The 16511-nt window shown below is 46.9% G+C and overlaps 7 protein-coding genes and 2 non-coding genes across 9 annotated transcripts; 3 read left to right on the top strand and 6 right to left on the bottom strand.

Moving 5' to 3' along the window:
• Positions 1 to 5: 5 nt before the first annotated feature.
• Positions 6 to 2261, bottom strand: C7M61_000115 (phosphopantothenoylcysteine decarboxylase complex subunit; the record flags this gene model as incomplete). The annotated part of the gene is made up of 1 exon (XM_024855573.1): positions 6 to 2261. One exon carries the CDS (start codon positions 2259 to 2261, stop codon positions 6 to 8), a length of 2256 nt encoding a protein of 751 aa, XP_024715172.1.
• Positions 2262 to 3733: 1472 nt separating this feature from the next.
• On the top strand, positions 3734 to 4234 carry C7M61_000114 (signal peptidase complex catalytic subunit; the record flags this gene model as incomplete). The annotated part of the gene is made up of 1 exon (XM_024855572.1): positions 3734 to 4234. The coding sequence occupies one exon, from the start codon at positions 3734 to 3736 to the stop codon at positions 4232 to 4234; it is 501 nt and encodes a 166-aa protein (XP_024715171.1).
• Positions 4235 to 5613: 1379 nt separating this feature from the next.
• C7M61_000113 (uncharacterized protein) lies at positions 5614 to 6639 on the top strand (the record flags this gene model as incomplete). The annotated part of the gene is made up of 1 exon (XM_024855571.1): positions 5614 to 6639. One exon carries the CDS (start codon positions 5614 to 5616, stop codon positions 6637 to 6639), a length of 1026 nt encoding a protein of 341 aa, XP_024715170.1.
• Positions 6640 to 6730: 91 nt separating this feature from the next.
• C7M61_000112 lies at positions 6731 to 6803 on the bottom strand. The gene has a single exon. It is a non-coding gene; the product is annotated as a tRNA-Thr (tRNA).
• Positions 6804 to 6812: 9 nt separating this feature from the next.
• On the bottom strand, positions 6813 to 6886 carry C7M61_000111. The gene has a single exon. It is a non-coding gene; the product is annotated as a tRNA-Asn (tRNA).
• Positions 6887 to 8046: 1160 nt separating this feature from the next.
• Positions 8047 to 10338, bottom strand: C7M61_000110 (ribonuclease P/MRP protein subunit; the record flags this gene model as incomplete). The annotated part of the gene is made up of 1 exon (XM_024855570.1): positions 8047 to 10338. The coding sequence occupies one exon, from the start codon at positions 10336 to 10338 to the stop codon at positions 8047 to 8049; it is 2292 nt and encodes a 763-aa protein (XP_024715169.1).
• A 261-nt stretch (positions 10339 to 10599) lies between these two features.
• On the bottom strand, positions 10600 to 11277 carry SSU72 (RNA polymerase II subunit A C-terminal domain phosphatase; the record flags this gene model as incomplete). The annotated part of the gene is made up of 1 exon (XM_024855569.1): positions 10600 to 11277. One exon carries the CDS (start codon positions 11275 to 11277, stop codon positions 10600 to 10602), a length of 678 nt encoding a protein of 225 aa, XP_024715168.1.
• A 196-nt stretch (positions 11278 to 11473) lies between these two features.
• Positions 11474 to 12898, bottom strand: C7M61_000108 (cysteine protease; the record flags this gene model as incomplete). Its single annotated transcript, XM_024855568.1, has 1 exon — positions 11474 to 12898. The coding sequence occupies one exon, from the start codon at positions 12896 to 12898 to the stop codon at positions 11474 to 11476; it is 1425 nt and encodes a 474-aa protein (XP_024715167.1).
• A 1511-nt stretch (positions 12899 to 14409) lies between these two features.
• Positions 14410 to 16479, top strand: C7M61_000107 (uncharacterized protein; the record flags this gene model as incomplete). The annotated part of the gene is made up of 1 exon (XM_024855567.1): positions 14410 to 16479. The coding sequence occupies one exon, from the start codon at positions 14410 to 14412 to the stop codon at positions 16477 to 16479; it is 2070 nt and encodes a 689-aa protein (XP_024715166.1).
• Between the last annotated feature and the right edge of the window lie 32 nt (positions 16480 to 16511).

The following is a 16511-nucleotide window of genomic DNA, read 5'->3' as shown; positions in this document are numbered from 1 at the left end:
GATGATCAAATGATAGATTGCGCTCCTTCGTTGACGGGACTGATGCTTTGGTGGATCTCGTTGGCAACGTCCGACGGCGTATCCTCGGATAACTCAAACATAAGGCCATCATCATTCTTGTCGGACTTTGACCTCTTTTCTTTCTCTCTTTCAACAGATCCACGTCTGAGATCCTTTGCCTTGACTGTTTCGTTATCGTCGTCCTGCTCGTCGAGCTCATTAGTGTCATCTTGATCATTCAGATCACCATCATCGTCATCGTCATCGTCGTCGTCATCATCATCATCGTCATCATCGTCGTCGTCATCGTCGTCATCGTCATCATTGTTATTATTATTGTCGTCGTCATCGCCATCGTCATCTTCATCCTCGTCCTGCTCCTCCAAAGTCACATCAAGACCTTCCGAGTTGCGTTCGGCAAGAACTTGCTTGATTCTAACTCGAAGTCTCTCGACGATGTCAATCCACTCACGCATACCACCCATGCCGATGTCACCACACACCAAGACCTTTTCAACTGGCTTCAAAATCTCCATTCCAAAGCCATCGTCTGTGGTCGTGATCATCTTGAGCTGTTTGGCGGTCATAGGGTGGGTATACATGAAAGTGTTCATAGCAGGAGCAACCAAAATAGGTTTCTTGGTTGCGCTTGAGCCAGAGATGGCACCGGTAGGGCCCCACGATCTGATGATCGACGTCAACAAATTGTCGGAGATACCGTTGGCAATCTTCGCTAGCGTGTTGGCACTCAAAGGTGCAATCAACATGATGTCAGCCCATTTACGGAGCTCGTTATGCAAAATCATCTTGTCGTAGTGGTTCTTTGACTTCTTAGATGGTGCTTCATAGGTGGATGCAGTTGTAGTGGTATTTGAGTTATTCCACTCGGTGAAATTGGCCCATTCGTCCTCGTCTCTCCAAATCTTCACCTCGTTGTGGATCTTTAAACCCTTGAGGAAGTGACCTGCTGCTTTCGTGACAACAAGCTGGATGGAAAGCTTTTGTGTGCCAAATATCTGGAAGAGTTTGTCAATAATCAATGGTACCTTGATGGTTGCAACACTTCCAGTGCAGCCAAGAAGAATGTGGAACTTCCTGTCATCTTCCTTGGTCAAATACTCTTGGAATGGGACAGGTGGACCAACAGGAGAAGCCACAACCGTCTTATTAGACCGCTTGGTGGCTGAATTCTTTCTCTGAAGCGCACCGCTGATTCTGATAGGCACAGCACCTGATTCCGAGTGATGGGATTGTGGGCCTGGCGAACGGCTGCCGGACCTCATGCTTGAGCGAGAGCCAAAGTAAGAAGGTCTAGATGGAGGAGGCGACGGCGTACCTCTGCCATCCAGGTTTGCCGAAACAGGAGAGTCGTTGCGAGACGATCCGAGAGACTGATGCAGTAAATTCAGGGTGTGATTAGCAAGAGCCGGGTGGGGGTTGGAGAAGTCCTGAGCGTCGTCTGCGTCATGGACTTCACGATTCGTGTGGAGCTTTTGAAACTGATTCACGAGCTGCTGTTGCTGCTGGTCAGAATAGTTCTGATGCTGTTGAAGTTGATGAGTGCTGAGGGCAGAGCTGTTTCTGCTGAGCGCCGCTGGGAGACCGTCGCCTCTCAAAGAAGCTTTTCTTGAAGGCGGGTTTCCGGAATTGGTGCTGCTCATTGTAGGAACCTTTTGCTGCAGTGTCAAGTTAGAGGTCAGCGGCTGCGACGAAATCGTGAATCTTCTTGACCTATCGGAGCCATACTGATCCGAAAAGGAAACCAGGTGGTTTCGAGACCTTGGATCAAAAACACCACCGGGGTTCGTGCTGCCCAATCGTAAAAGCGGAGGTTGTGGAACAGGCGTCTGAGCTTCAGGAGACGGAAGACCCTGGTGAGACGCAGTGTGAGGCGAATGACAATTCGAGCCGTTTTGTGGCGAAAACAGCAGTTGTGTAGGCAGCATCGTGCCGTAGCCGCCTTGTTGCAGCCTCTGTGAAGCAGCATGAGATGGTGTTGTTTCTTGCAGAGAATTGTGGGCATTGAGCGATGATTCAAGCTGGGAATGGAACGGAAAATGGGATTCTCTGGTCAGCATGTGGAGTTCGCCAGGCGAGGAGACCCGGGACGACAGAGGCAGCGATGTTTGGGAGGCCCAGTGGTTTCTGGGTTGGGGTCTATTGGGATGAGTTTCATGAACATGGTAAGTGGAGGTGTCGATCTTGGGCAATTTTTCCTGTTTTTCGGCATTCGAGCCAGACCCTTCTTTGGGGGAATCCATGGTGTCCACGGCTTTTCTGGTAGTGGAGTGGAATAGAGGAGGTTGCTGGGGAGAGTTGCTGACACTGATTTTGAGAGGAGGAAAAAAGCGCACTTAGTGAGGGAAAGAGCAGTGGTGAAAAAGGGCAAACAAGAAAAAAAAAATTTTTGAAAAAGGAACACCGGAAGGAGTGATGGAGTCATGAATTTGCGGTTTGGTTAGGGTGGCAATTTGCTTGAATGGTTGAAAAAGCTTCCGGAGCTGTTCCTGACGTACCGGCTTATTCAGCACCCAGCAAGCTGTTCCTCAGTGATCTATGGCCAATGGGCAAAAGGGAAATCAAATAAGGTTTGGATCTTCAGGCATTTCGGTGGGACAAAAAAAAGTCTGACAAAAAAAGTCCTCTAAAAGTTTACAACAGTACAATGGCCCTCTCAAGATCTTCGCTCCTTGGCTGCGAAACAGTGTAAAGTTTAATTCATAAACCACGGACTCCATGAAAGTCGCAACCCCTGGGTCCTCTCGTAACCATGCGGTAATTGCCCAGACCACCGCAAAGCAACACAGTATAAGCGGATGCTCGTGGGCCTAAATATGGTACACATGAGATCCTCATCCGATCGTCTAACTAGTCCACCGCGGCTTTAACGGAACAATGTACAGTGGACAATTGAGATCTGGTCATCAAAAAGGTCGTTAGTAGCGAGTATTGGGCCGCTATGCTTATTGGCTAATGACTTATGGAATGAAATTCAAATTCATAGTTGACCTATGAAAAAGAGGTATGGACGGTTGCAAATGCCGCGGAGCCGCAGGGCCGATTAGTTCATGCTGGTGCCAGAATTCCCATTGGGTATTCTGCAATGTTTCAAAACAGCGATTTGCGAGGTAGACGGCTTTAGAACATGGCTTAACTGTGGCTCTGTGGCATGCACCTGGAGGTATTCCAGTGCAATTGGAGACAAAACGGTAATTGAATGATATTAAATTGAATTGAATGATCTGAATGTGTTTTGTCTTTGGGCAGCTTTGTTATGTCGCTGTGGTGAGCTCATTATCTATGGCACAGAGATCCGGGTATGTAGCGTGAGTTCCAGCAATATCAGAGGTTGTGCAGCATAATCGTTCGTTACGTGTCCATGCTCGTGCTTATTCGATGCACTTTCAGAAGGAATATTGATTCGCATCAAAAGAGAATGATTGGACGTTGTCAGATCTTCTTATAGATGTCTACATATGCGGTATATGGGTATGAGCTTACCGCATTCCCTCAGTAGGGATACCACAATAGTCCTACAAAGCGTTCCTCAATTCCCCAATTTCCAGAACCCCAATACCTCAATTCCTAAATTCCTAGATTCCTCAAATGCTTATTATGGAACTATTCGAAATACTCAACTTCTGTGAATCTCGTAGTAACTCTTGACCTCCCCCCATAGTACACGGCTCCATGCGCGAAAAAAGACAGCCAACAGCCTAACCTCAACCACTCCATGAATCTCCGTCAACAATTGACACAGCTCCTCACGTTGGCCTACGTGTTCACGTCGGCCTTCGTCATGTGGAAGGGCCTCAGTGTATTTGCCAACTCCCACTCGCCCATCGTGGTGGTGTTGTCGGGTTCCATGGAACCTGCGTTCCAAAGAGGTGATATCTTGTTCTTGTGGAACAGAGACAGCCAGGCAAAGGTGGGCGACGTGGTAGTCTACGAAGTCAAGGGCCACTCTATTCCAATCGTCCACCGTGTCCTCAACGAGCACCACAATGACGAAAAGCAGCTTTTGCTAACCAAGGGTGACAACAACGCCTTGAACGACTTGTCGCTTTACGCCAAGAAGCAGGCCTACTTGAATCAGAAGGAGGACCTCGTGGGCACCGTCAAGATGTACGTGCCTAAGCTCGGGTACGCCACGATTTTGATCACAGAGAACAAGTATGTGAAGTTCACGCTTCTTGGGCTCATGGGCATATCCGCTGTTCTCAGCGGGGAGTAGTAGCATAGATATACGATGAATTGAAGGTTTTGTAGTTGGATTTTGTTTTGAATTGAGTGGGCTTGGAGGTTTCCATGTGGTGTATAGGGCTTTCCATCAGCACCTATATAGATATGGTTGTCGCAGCTGCCTAATAGAGGTAGACCACAGTGCTTAATATGATGTGTGCCTAATAAGATGTGAACTCTCGTCAATGAAGCTGTCTAGATTCACAAGTTAGATTGGCCATGTCGTGAAAAATGTCAGAGTTGGCATAACTGGGGACTTTCACATAAACAGTATCCCATACCTTCCTTCTGTTCCACTCTTATCGTGATAAACGCGAGATAAGAGATATTTGACTTGCAGCCATTCAAACGGGCAAATCCTCACAAGCCATGAAACGACAAACCACATAACGAGATAAGGAGAATTCCCAACTCACATATTCTGAAGAGCCAATTCTGGCCGATCCTGCCAACTGAAGCCTTTTTGAAGCCCACCCCGTCAAAATCCACAAAATCCACAAAATCCATCACCAACCCCAAAACCCCAAATCCCCAAACGCCCAAACCAGACCAAGTCCGACTCGAATCCCGTATGCCCCTTGAAAGACACTATAAAGTTAGCGCCATGCAGCCCGACCCATCGGTCCACAACCCTACGTCGCCAATACCCAGCGCCAAGATCACCATAAACACCAAAATCGATTCTATAAAAGTAGCGGTTCAAGCAAAATATTTAAAGTTTGAAAAATCTGCCAAAATCGGAATACCGGCTGGGGCGGCTATCTTGAAAGCTTATCTCATGGGAATCTGACGCATCGGTGGTACCCATGATGGTGCAGTGCGATTTGCAGCCACTGTTCACATGCCTCACCTGAGGCTAGGATGAGCTGATGAAAGTGCCCCAGCGTCCAGGAAATTCGAAACTTTTCGAAAATGTCAAAAACCTCTTTTGAGCGGTTTGTGAAAACCCACTTTTGGACGGGCAAATTCTCGGGTGAGCTTATTTGGCCATGCGGTGTTGCAGTGAGCATTTGTTTCTTATTTCAACGGCCGACAGATGCGAACAATGGACTAAAAAAAAGTATGGCGCTTTGATCACCCCGAACCACGGGGCACTCGATTTGACATGGTATGACATTTTTGCAAAAAACCAAAAATACCACCGTCAATAAGGAACCCGGTTTCGGCGCCAAAGTCGTGTTTATTTTTCCGATTCACCGCGTCCGGACCACTTGGGCTGCCCCCAGAACGAAGAAAAGAGCGCATGCATGGTCCCGAGGTCGGCATCCACACCAGATATAAATCCAAGCCCTGCACCCCTGATAATTCTGTGCTTTGATCTGGTTCTTCTTTTGGACTTTGGGCTGTGTTTCTTGATAGACTCCTCCAGACATGCCTTTTACAGACCTCCCCAGCGAGATCATCCACATGGTGCTCTCCCAGAAGTGCCTAGGCACCGAGGAGCTCCAGCCGTTCCTTCGTTGCAAGAGAACCTCCACAGCTGCCTACCACAGACTCCTATCGGGAAGAAACATCAGTATAACGTGCCTGGACAAGCACGTGGACATGAACGACCACTTCGATTTTGGTCTTTACGGGGTAACTTCTACTTCAGACGTGGGAACCTTGAAATGCCACTTGCACCACTGCCTCAAACCAGCCAGACTGAGACTCGGAGCGCTCAAGAGGTCGTCCAAAATCACGCTAAACATGCGTTTTGACGGCACCTCCGTTGCACTCCTCAGAAACTTGACCCACCTAGCATCGCACTTGGCTCACTCCACCCCAAAGGAGCTCCATTTGCATGTCAAATTGGCCTACGAGGGAAACGAACCATCCAAATCTATTTTCTCCGTCCTCAAGAGTCTAGCTGCTATCCCCCACTGCTCCAGCCACCTCAAGTTGTGCCTTCAGGCCCACCACCTTCTGTTTTTCGCAGCCAACATGTCTGAGCTAGACTTGACGAGTTTGAACGTGAGGACCCACGGAGAGTTTGCAGAACTGAAGGAGCCGGTCTCTTTCGACGTCAGCGACATCTCCAAACTCAAGATCATGTCCAATTACGCCATTCCAAACTTGTCGTTCACTGGCTGCGAAAACTCGGCTCTCCAGACATTGGAGTTCCACCTCCCCATCTCAGCTCATTCCCAGTGGATCCAAGAAAACCAGCTCAAGAACATTCAGTCCTTGGAGGATCTTCGGATTTTCTCCGTCAACGACTGCCACTCCTTACAGGTCTTGATGTCCGGAACATATACCCTCCCTCATTTACTCAACTTGTACATATCCTTTACTGAGCTGATCCACGACATCGACTGCTTTGATTTCGATACCTTTGCCCCAGCCTTGGATTTTTTATTTATCCAGGACCGCCGCTCAACAAAAACGTGCAACAAAGTGTGCAAGTACACTGTATAGACTAATTACACGCCGTGAGCACCATCACCAAGATGTAGAATCGATCGCCTACAACAAAAAGGAAGAAAGAGGACTAAAAACAAAAAAGAAATGCCTTCAGCCAGATTCGAACTGACGATCTCCTCATTACTAGTGAGGTGCCTTACCAACTTGGCCATAAAGGCAGCTCGAAACGACCTCGGTGAGGGTCGAACTCACGATCTTAAGATTAACAGTCTTACGCCTTAGCCAACTTGGCCACGAAGTCTTTCAAGTTGTATAGCCGACTCGCACAAACAGCTATATGAAGACTTATTTGTGTTATATGCAGGTACTCAAAGTCGTCCAGATCTTCAGTTTGGCCAGAGAACTTTAGAAATTGAGTCAACGGACCGGCTCAAGGAATGGAGCGTTGTTTGGCTGACTTCCAAGAGTCCACTCAATTGATTAGTCGTTACAATTGAAGGTTTTTATTAAAAAAAAAGTGAAAATATGTCGATTTCTTATCAGTAATGGGTCTAGCTTGAGCTGCTTACTGCTGAAGAAGGGCTATATGCACTACGCACCTTTAGTAGGGGCACCTCGAATTATGAGGCGTATCTTATCAGTAGCTGAGGCAGAGCTCTAAGGCGTACTCAGACATATGCAAGGGTATCTGTCAAACTGCCAAATGATCAATTTGTGCATCTGTCTCACGTGTTTAACAACAGTATTGATCTAGGGAGACACAATCATCAATACCGTATACGGTAAACACCCAGCTACTCAACCCTAAGATTTTCTTTAATACGATGAGACTGATAACCGGAAATTACTTATCCTTGTTGCACATGACACTAATAATGCTGTCAGCAACTGCTTTGCTTTTGGACATTTCTGATTTGAAAGTTGACGGCAACTATACTGAGAACGAAATATGTTATATTAGGTACTTTGGAGTATCATTACACGATGAGTATGGCTATAAAGCATATGGGTTAAAGATGAGTATTGATGTGAGCGCAGCCGCCTTGATGAGTCAAAAAAACTATACTGGGCCCCTACAAGATCATTCTCATTTTGAAATGGTGTTACAAGAGAGTGCGATCCATAACTACAATGAATCAACTGATTACTGTGAGCAATTAGAGAATGCCATTGAAAATAAGGCGAAGCTTTACAGAGACTACTATGAGTCTGGAGGAGGAGATTTGAGTGAACTAATTTGTGTCGGGCCATTTGAAGATGATGATGACAGGCAAGTAGGAGATCACCAGTCAACTACGAGTAAGCTGTTACAGGACGAGAAGTACACATTTTACCACACGCTTGAAATTAAAGAACGCTTGTGACGAATGTTCAGATGAAGCAGGCTGTGACTTTACGGGTTTATTTAAGTGGTTATGGTGCATAGGAGTGATTTACCTTGTTGACTATATAATGCATGAACTAGATGGCTTCAATTCTGGCAGTGTATGAGTTTGTGCAGCCGACGTTTCTAACCAACACTCTCTTGGTATCCTTCAGCTTTGCACTAACGAACCCAATACCCGTTGGATTACCTTCGGTTAGATTGAACGTTCCAGTTGTTATAAATCCAATGAGCTCTTCGAGCTGCGGTTCCTTAGCATTGCCTTCGGGGATTTCGTAGATTCTGGCAGAGTCCCTGATGATGCCTTTGCCGGTCAAGGTCACTCTTCTTTGGACAACAGGCAAGGATGGGAATTTCGAGACATCAGGCTTGAACGTGCCCTCAACAATCGCTTTGTGGGTAGGATCATTTTTCTTGTACCAAGTTATTGGAAGTTCGCTCATTTTAATGGGTTTTCCTGAGAGCTTCCATTCTTCTCTGACTGCTTCGATAACCGTGAGAACATCATTTCTATCGAGTATTTTTCTGAATCTAGCGTCTGTGAATTCTCCGAAAGGATGCTTTCTTATGAAGTCCTTTTCAATAAGAGGGTAAGTAAAAGTCCACTTTCTAAGGAAGTACCAATCACCGCCTGCTAACTCTAGGCCTTGTTCCATAGGAATAGGCTTTCTTTTGCTAGGCGGCATTTTGCTTCTCTTGATGGAGTGGGCCTCCTGTAATGCTTCATTGTGCTTGTAGCCTTCCGGAAGTAAAGGAAAGTCATGTGGAAATGTTGGTCTTCCTTGCTCGAAATTAATTTGATGCTCTTGACGAAGTCCACCCGTTTTGACACCAGGTATTTGGACTACTTTGCTCCAGAGAGGCTGAATCCAAAACCATGGCGCCAAAACGACCCATGTCTGATTAGCACCCTTGGTGATGAGCAATGGGATTTCACTGCTGTTCTGAATTCTTTGGGAAAATGGGTCTGCGCGATCAAACTCACGTCCAATCTGTTTGATAGAAAACATGTCCTTGTAGGAATCTGTTCTTCTTTGGCTTTGAAGGAGGCCCGTTATCGCATCAATATCTATGAACAGTTGTTTCAGGGCAATGACCAGTAGAAGGTCTCTGTTGTTTCTGGGAGGTTGTGGAGGAGTAATCGGCCGTTTCCAGCACCTAGGATCCTCAACGTAAAATGCAAATGTAGTGCCCTCGGGTATGAGAGCAGAGTCGTTGGAGTTGCTAAAGAGCAACCAGTTCAGTGATGTAGTGTCTTTTGCACCTTTTAGATGAATGGTCTTGCTGAGTATCTGGAGAGCTGTGGGGCCCGTCAATTGTAAACTGCCAATGGCGTAACGGCAGTCAGTCACGGTTGCTTTGAAAGTCTTAGCAAAATTGACCAAATGATCAAAAAGCTGCTCGTAGACGGAGGGGTGAACCCGTAAGAGGAGCAGTTTATCATGGGCAATGACCATACCTGGGCAGATCTTTTGGTTGGCTGCAAAGATCCACCCAGAGTAGGCTTTCTCGCCCTTCGAAAGCCATTGAGGCACCGGCGAGTTGAACTTGGTCACTTCCAGTAAGATAGCTTCGAGCCCCGTTATATCCACACAATCGATCACCATCTCACCGTAGTAAGAAGTGTCAAAGAGAACAGTTCCCTGTTTAGCAGCCCGACTGGTAGCTCTAAAACATTTTTGATTCGGGCTGAATGGAATCTGGAACCCCCATTTTTTCATCATATGGAACCGCTTGGCATGCCATATATGCGTAGGTTGCCATGTATACGTTTTCTGGCGACTACCATACTTCACATTTCCCAGAGATTTGGGCGCTAATGTACCAGTAGAGCAGTTATCCACAGCACCAACGATATTATTCAACGGCTTGAGTTTCTTTTGTTGTAAATCAGTCAACTGAACGTTAAGCTCTTTGAGCCTCTGGGGTATAGTTTTCCCAGTGTTTGCCGCTGCAATTCCTCGAAGCTTTTTAATTTTCGAGGCCACCAATAAAAGCTTCTTCTGTTGTTTAAGTCTGTATCTTTCTCGGCCTCGAGGCTGTTTTCCCTTTGGAGGAACGCCATTGATGGTGCTCTGCATCTCTCTCAATGCCTTGTTTCTCATTCTCTTGGGGACTCTCTTCACGTTATGCGAGGCGGTTCTTCGACGAAGTGTCCTGGGAAGACTCTGGAAAACTCGGTTAGACGAAGCATATTTGGTGTTCAATTGACTGTGTTCGAATGCTTTGATCTCATACTCTCTTGATGAAAGGAACTCTGGGATGCTAAGGATACCGTCGTTGAAACTTGGGTCGACTGTCTCTGTCCTGATAGCCCTACTGTTGTAAAGCTTCGCTTTTCGAGCGTTTACCGGAGCTTTTGGTGGCATTCCCTATGGTACAAGTATTTGGAATTTCGAGGTACTATAGATATTCTCATCGCGCGCCGTATTCACTGATTTCTATGAACAGCTGAAGACGAGCCTACCCACGCTAGATAAATAGTCATTTCCTAAAATTTCATTTTACGACTTTTTTAGTTGAAGCTACAATATTTGGTATCGGAAGCTGAATTAAAACACTTTTATATGATATGACGTGAAGTTAGGCTTAGTCTTTCACTCTGCTGCCTGAATATGCTGATGCTCAAGTTAATAGTACGAAACGCTGTAAAGCGTGGGTAAGTGGACATGGTCGAGCTGCCATTGCGCTAGGATCTTCATGATCTCGTCCTCCATTATAACAGGATACTGGTCCTCGTCGCCTTCGTTGATCTTTCTCTGTTTCTCCTTCTCTCTATACTCATGAATCATCTTCACCAATTTGACAATGCCTTTACCACCGATTTTTGCATTCTCGTTATCATCCTTGATGTCCACATTGATCACATGGACTACCAGACGAACGTCTTTTTCTTCAGCCTCTTCGGGCTTGTTGTTCATTCTCATCATGAGGTCCTCAAGCACGGAATCAAAGCATCTCTCCTCACATGTGATAACAAGATCGAACTTTCCTGATGCTGCATTGGCGTGCCACTTTTCTGGTGCCCTCTTGACTTGTCTGTTTCTGTCCAACATGGATATTAAGCCGTTTGCCTCATACATCTTTCTATAGTCCTGTGATATCAAATCCTGGTAGATTCTCTCGTACGGCGTACCGAACTCGTAAACATTGGGTTTGTCTATTGAAGGTCCTGGAAGTTTCACTGAAGAACCCGTTCCGAATGAGCTGACATCGAATCCGGCGTCTCGAAGTTGTTTATGAGATTCCATGGATCTATTATTGTTCGATGCACAGACTGTGCATATTCTCATAGTGTCGGTAGCCATGAGGGTGTAGAATGTGTTATGATTATTTCTAAATAAGTAGTAGTATGCTAGACCAATTGGTCTGTTGGTGATGCTAGATACACCTCGAGTAGGGCGTGTGTGCACTACCCAACAGCCACTGCCTTCTGGAGACCCTTCTTTGAGCATCATGAATAGTAGTTTGAGAGCCGGGCCTGCCGGAATATCCTTCAATATATTAATTCTCATCCTCTAACACCGTGACTTTCGAAGGACCCTCGACAATGTCGTATTTCGCAGCCATGGAGTGCGATGTATCTTCAGGTCCCTCCTCCTCTGAGCCAAAATCGTCTCCGATATCGACAAAATCACTGAGATCGCCGGCAGTTTCACCCTTTCTTTCAGTCTCGGTGCTACGCTCATAGGTAGAATGCGACACGGACCTTCTGGCAGGAGCACGGTCGTGGAAATGAACGATCTTGTTTCGTCCTTGTAGTTCGGTCTTGAGTGCCTTATAGTCATCATACGATTCGACCAAGAGTCCCACAACCATAGAGGGATCAAGGCCTGATATCGGCACAGTGTTGCACGAGAGTGGCTTGTAAGAACCGTTGGTCTCGTCTACCTGCTGCGAAGAGTGGGGGTCCAAGTAAAGAAGCAGTTCACCCTGGTAGCCGAAAAAGTAGTAGCTTGAAGAAGGCTTACCCCCTGAAATACCCATGGAATTTGGCAATGACAAAAGTTGGAAAAGACTTGGGTAGTAGATCGAGTTGATGGTCTCAATACCGAGACGGATAGGGAACAAAAGAAGAAGCGGACTCAATTCTTTCAAAGCAGTCTTTATCTCGTCATCGTGGAGGTCACAGCTCTCGCAAATCATGACATTCAAGCGAGGCACAACCGAGACAGTCGAACCAGAGTCCTCATTAGCCTTGGTACAGAGGCGTTTGATAGACAAGGATGCAGCACTAGGGCCAAACCACTGCCCTGGTTTCACCTTCAATGGCAGGTGAGACGCCACGCCAACAAAATTATGCAACGAAAAGGGGCTGCTGTAGGAGTCTTGAAACAAGGCAACCACCTGGCTATTGATGGCCAGCCAATCTGGCGTATTACCTTCGGCAATAGCGGCTCGTACTAGCACCGTCTGAAGCGTATTAGCTAGCAAACACTGGGCCGTTCTGATCATGCATCCCCAGCCCACGTCGGACTTGAAGCTGTTGTTATCGAAGAAACCCGTAAGGGCACCTTGGGGGCTCACGCCATGCACTATCATGGAGCCTAGAAAGGAAAGTGGGCTAGGCCCGTCCAAGGCTCGAGGGATAGGCTCAAACCCCGTTCTATAAGTAAACCAGAGCCTGCGTTGGATTGCATGCTCAATCTCCGGCAGAGTTAGATTGCCCGTATAAGAGGTGCCCATGATGACCACGGGACCGTTATTCTCATCTTCCAGTAGTTCTGGTGATCTGAGTCTCTGCCAAAACTGGGCTAATGCATTTTGGAACGTGTTGGGCTGATCGGATGTGGTGGTTTGTGATTCTGTGGCTTCTTGTGAATTTGTTGCATTTTGAGCAATGCCGATATCCTTGCCGAGGCCCGAGACATTTACTTCAGATTCACGTGAGGAAGTAGTGGCGTTCTCCTCCGGATGGTCAAGTGACATCGAAACGTGGAGGAAGAAGGTATTGGTGATAATGGAGCTGGCTGCGGGAGTGCACGCATACCCTTATCGTTATCAACACCAGGGTCGTCGGGAATGCAGTAATTTTTTTAATTTTTTTGGAGGTTTAGATGGATTGAATTTGGAGAGGAGGTCAAGTTTTGTTGGTTTTTTGCTGTTACGATATTGTTGGTTTGTGGTGGTGGTAGTCATTAACCTATACTGCTGGTGGCGGTGAGCACTTCATGACAGTCCAGTATCGTCCTGTGAGAGTTTTGAAGTCAATTACTTCGAGTTATAAGAAAGATTCAGAGAGTTTCACTTACTTCTGGAGAGTTGAAGTTAGTTCTAGAGAAGTCGAATTTTTGGATGAATGGTGCAGAGTACCTACAGAACGTCACTGTCATAGGAGACTACCAACAAAGTCATCAACTCAATTAATAGAGGTTGCGTTTGCCATTTTTACCCAGATATTCATTTGTCATTTTAGTTACCCACTTCTTGTGATGCTGCCAACCGTTAACAGTTGGTGGTCACATCAGGTCATGACCTAGATAAAGTTCACTAGACCGAGCTTGACAACCTAACCAACTCATATGTTCATGAAGTGACAGAATCGATAGAATTGAAAACTAACTCAAATTAATCGACCCTTAATATCGGAAACCCTGACCTTTGGGGACTAACGGCTCCGGTTTACCCATACACCTGAGCCCTGGTGACTTTGGTGAAACACACTTTCCCCTTCCATCCAGCTGCATATCGAAACCACAAGCGCAATTCTCCAAACCTCGTGCAATTGAAGCCCTGTTTCCCGAGTTTCTGTAGACGGTTTCGAGCCAATTGGTCTGGTCTCCAAACATACATTCTGCGTGGTAGCCTAACCATCGAGGTCCATGGAAAATTCCAAGGGTCAAGGTGCCATGGCTCTTGATCTTCGAGAAGGTCCGGCCAATGGAACAGAAGTACGCAAAAGGGATGTACAGTTTTAGATGGAAGAAAAAGGATCGAATCTAGACTTTAGACTCGAGCTGATACCGATGGATACGAGGGAATTGCATGAACCGTAGAAGTCAATTGGATCTATGGTGTGTGGTGGGGAGATTTTCAGAAAGATTCATCTGGAGTAACGACGACCGAGATTCTAGATTCTTTTCCACTTTTCCAAATTGAACTTTTCGACTCCGTGAAATTGGTTCCGGCCTCGACCTTGAGCTCAGCGACTAAACTGCAGAAACCACATACATCGCTGTGACCTCATCGATCCAGGGTCCCCACCTCAAAGTGCTACAACGCTAAATTCTACAGTTCCAAAGGCAACAATCCCTTCAACGGATTGAATGTCGCCTATTTATCATAAACTTTCTTTTTTTTTAAAAAAAAAAAAAATCATTTTCTGCCCCATCCACGCTGCATCACTAGCCTCTTGTGGCTGGGAATAATTGCTGCGCGAATACTACATATCGCTACAGTAGAGCCTCTGAGTCCGATAGTGCTACTCTTTTCTACATTACATGCCACGCAAAAAAGGAAATTCCAAGGGAAACTCCCGTGGAGGATCGCTGAGAGGTGGTCGTGGAGGATCTCGTGGAGGCGGCCGTGGAGGATCCAACTACGGTCGTTTCTACCTCAGTAAATCTGCCAAAAGGAAAGGCAGAGGCAAATTGAATCCCAGATCCCTGGGTGGCTACGAGGACCCTGAACTCATGGACCTTGGGGCAGACGAATACATGCCAGTGGTTGATCTACAGTCTCCGGCACCGCTGTCGATGAAAGCTCTTTCCAGAAGACCTAACAGATCCATGGTGGAGGAGGCGAGATACACCGATAGACACCTGGGCCAGACCATGAAGGAGCCGCTTCGAAACAAGCCTTTGGTGTTTGTGAAGTCCGTGGAAGTGTACGATCCTAGCAAACTCACGGTGGACCGTCTTTTGAAAAAGGAGCCTTTTGAGATCACCCAGGAACTCGAGCTGCTTAGGTTCGATGACAAGGAGGAGAACGGTGGCGCCGACGAGGTTGTGTCAAGCGAGTCTGAAGCTACAGAGGCGTCCAGCGAAGATCGTGAATCCGGCGACGAAACGGCCAAGGAGGAGTTATCTGAAAGTGCCAAAGAAAGCGATGGCGAAACGGAAGCAGAGAAGGAGGCACGTTCCTCTGATGACTGCCAGGAACAGGCAACCATAGACGTGGAAATGCACCTGGAATCTGACGACGAGACCACTTCGGTGGAGGCCTCGGACCCGGACGATGACGAACCCTCTTTCGTTATCGACGACCAAGGTGACGAAACGATATCTGCCCTTTACAGCGCACCAAAGGCTTCTACCAGTGAGGTTATCCAGGAGGCCCGTCTCAGAAAACCCACGTCCGAACCAGACCTGCTCAATGGTGATCTTGCTGACCCCGTGGCCCATCTTGAGCACGATCCATACTTCTCAGTCGGTAAGGTTCTTCTTCGCACAGAGATTGATGAAGATGGCTCTCTTACAGCTTCGATACCTCGTGGAAACGTCGACAGGGGCGGCACAGGGTTCAAAGACCTCGACAGCGACTATTATGAGGAATATTCAGACTCTGATTCAGAAGGTGCATTCGAGGACTACTTAGCTCAAATCATGGGTGCCGATGATGCACATGACGACTACGATAGCATGAGTGAGGATGATGCCAATGGAGTGTACTTGAGTGAGGATGACGCTAATGGAGTGTACTTGAGTGAAGACGATGATCTCGACGGAGTCCATGTTTCTGATGAAGATGGCCTCGAAGGAGACGACGACGGTCTTGATGACATTTTATCGTTTGCACAAAACCAGCAGAAGAGCTTTGCTGACATTGACGTGCCTCCAACAAAAACACTTCGGGCCAAGGGCCGTACCAAGAAGCTCAGACTTGAATTCGAGGAGGCTGTTGATGCTGAGCTTCGTGAGTCACTCCTCGAGCAATTCCAGTACCAAAAGACATCAAGGCGAGAGAAGAAGCTACGCAAGAAGGAGAGACTTAAGAATGAGGGTCTTGAGAAGAAGGACCTCTTTGTCAAGTACGACTACTCCCTACACATCAAAGACATTAAAATGGAGTTTGAGGACTTCTTGCAAGATGCTGAAAGGGAGAACATGAGCTTCCCGCCCTTGGATCCACATGGTAACAAGACAGTTAACAAACTTGCAAAGCACTACAACATGAAGTGCACCAGATGTGGAAATGGCCGCCACATTTTCATGAAAATAAGCAAGGCTCGCAAGACTTTCCACTACCTCCCAGACTACAATCTGATAAATTATGTTATGAAGCAACGTCCGATCTTCAAGCGGTCTGACGTCAAGAAACGGACCAGAGAGGAGATCGAAGAGGCCGACGAAAAGGCAAGTGGCAGACGCGGCCCCAAGAACAGAGCGTACGTTAAGGAAGGTGACGTTGTTGGTGGTGAAGCTCCTGAAATTGCTCAGAACAACATCGGTAGACAGTTGCTCGAGAAGTTGGGCTGGGTTAAAGGTGAAGGTCTTGGTGCCCATGGAAACAAGGGTATCAGTGTTCCTCTCATGGCTACAGTGAAGAAGTCCAAGACTGGTTTGAAGTGATGACGGTGGTTGATGCATTATATAAATATAGA

This window comes from Candidozyma pseudohaemuli, assembly GCF_003013735.1.
Source record: "Candidozyma pseudohaemuli strain B12108 chromosome Unknown scaffold00001, whole genome shotgun sequence".
Taxonomy (NCBI): domain Eukaryota; kingdom Fungi; phylum Ascomycota; class Pichiomycetes; order Serinales; family Metschnikowiaceae; genus Candidozyma; species Candidozyma pseudohaemuli.
The sequence above is the reverse complement of the archived record's forward strand: the minus strand, read 5'-3'. Positions and strand labels throughout refer to the sequence as shown.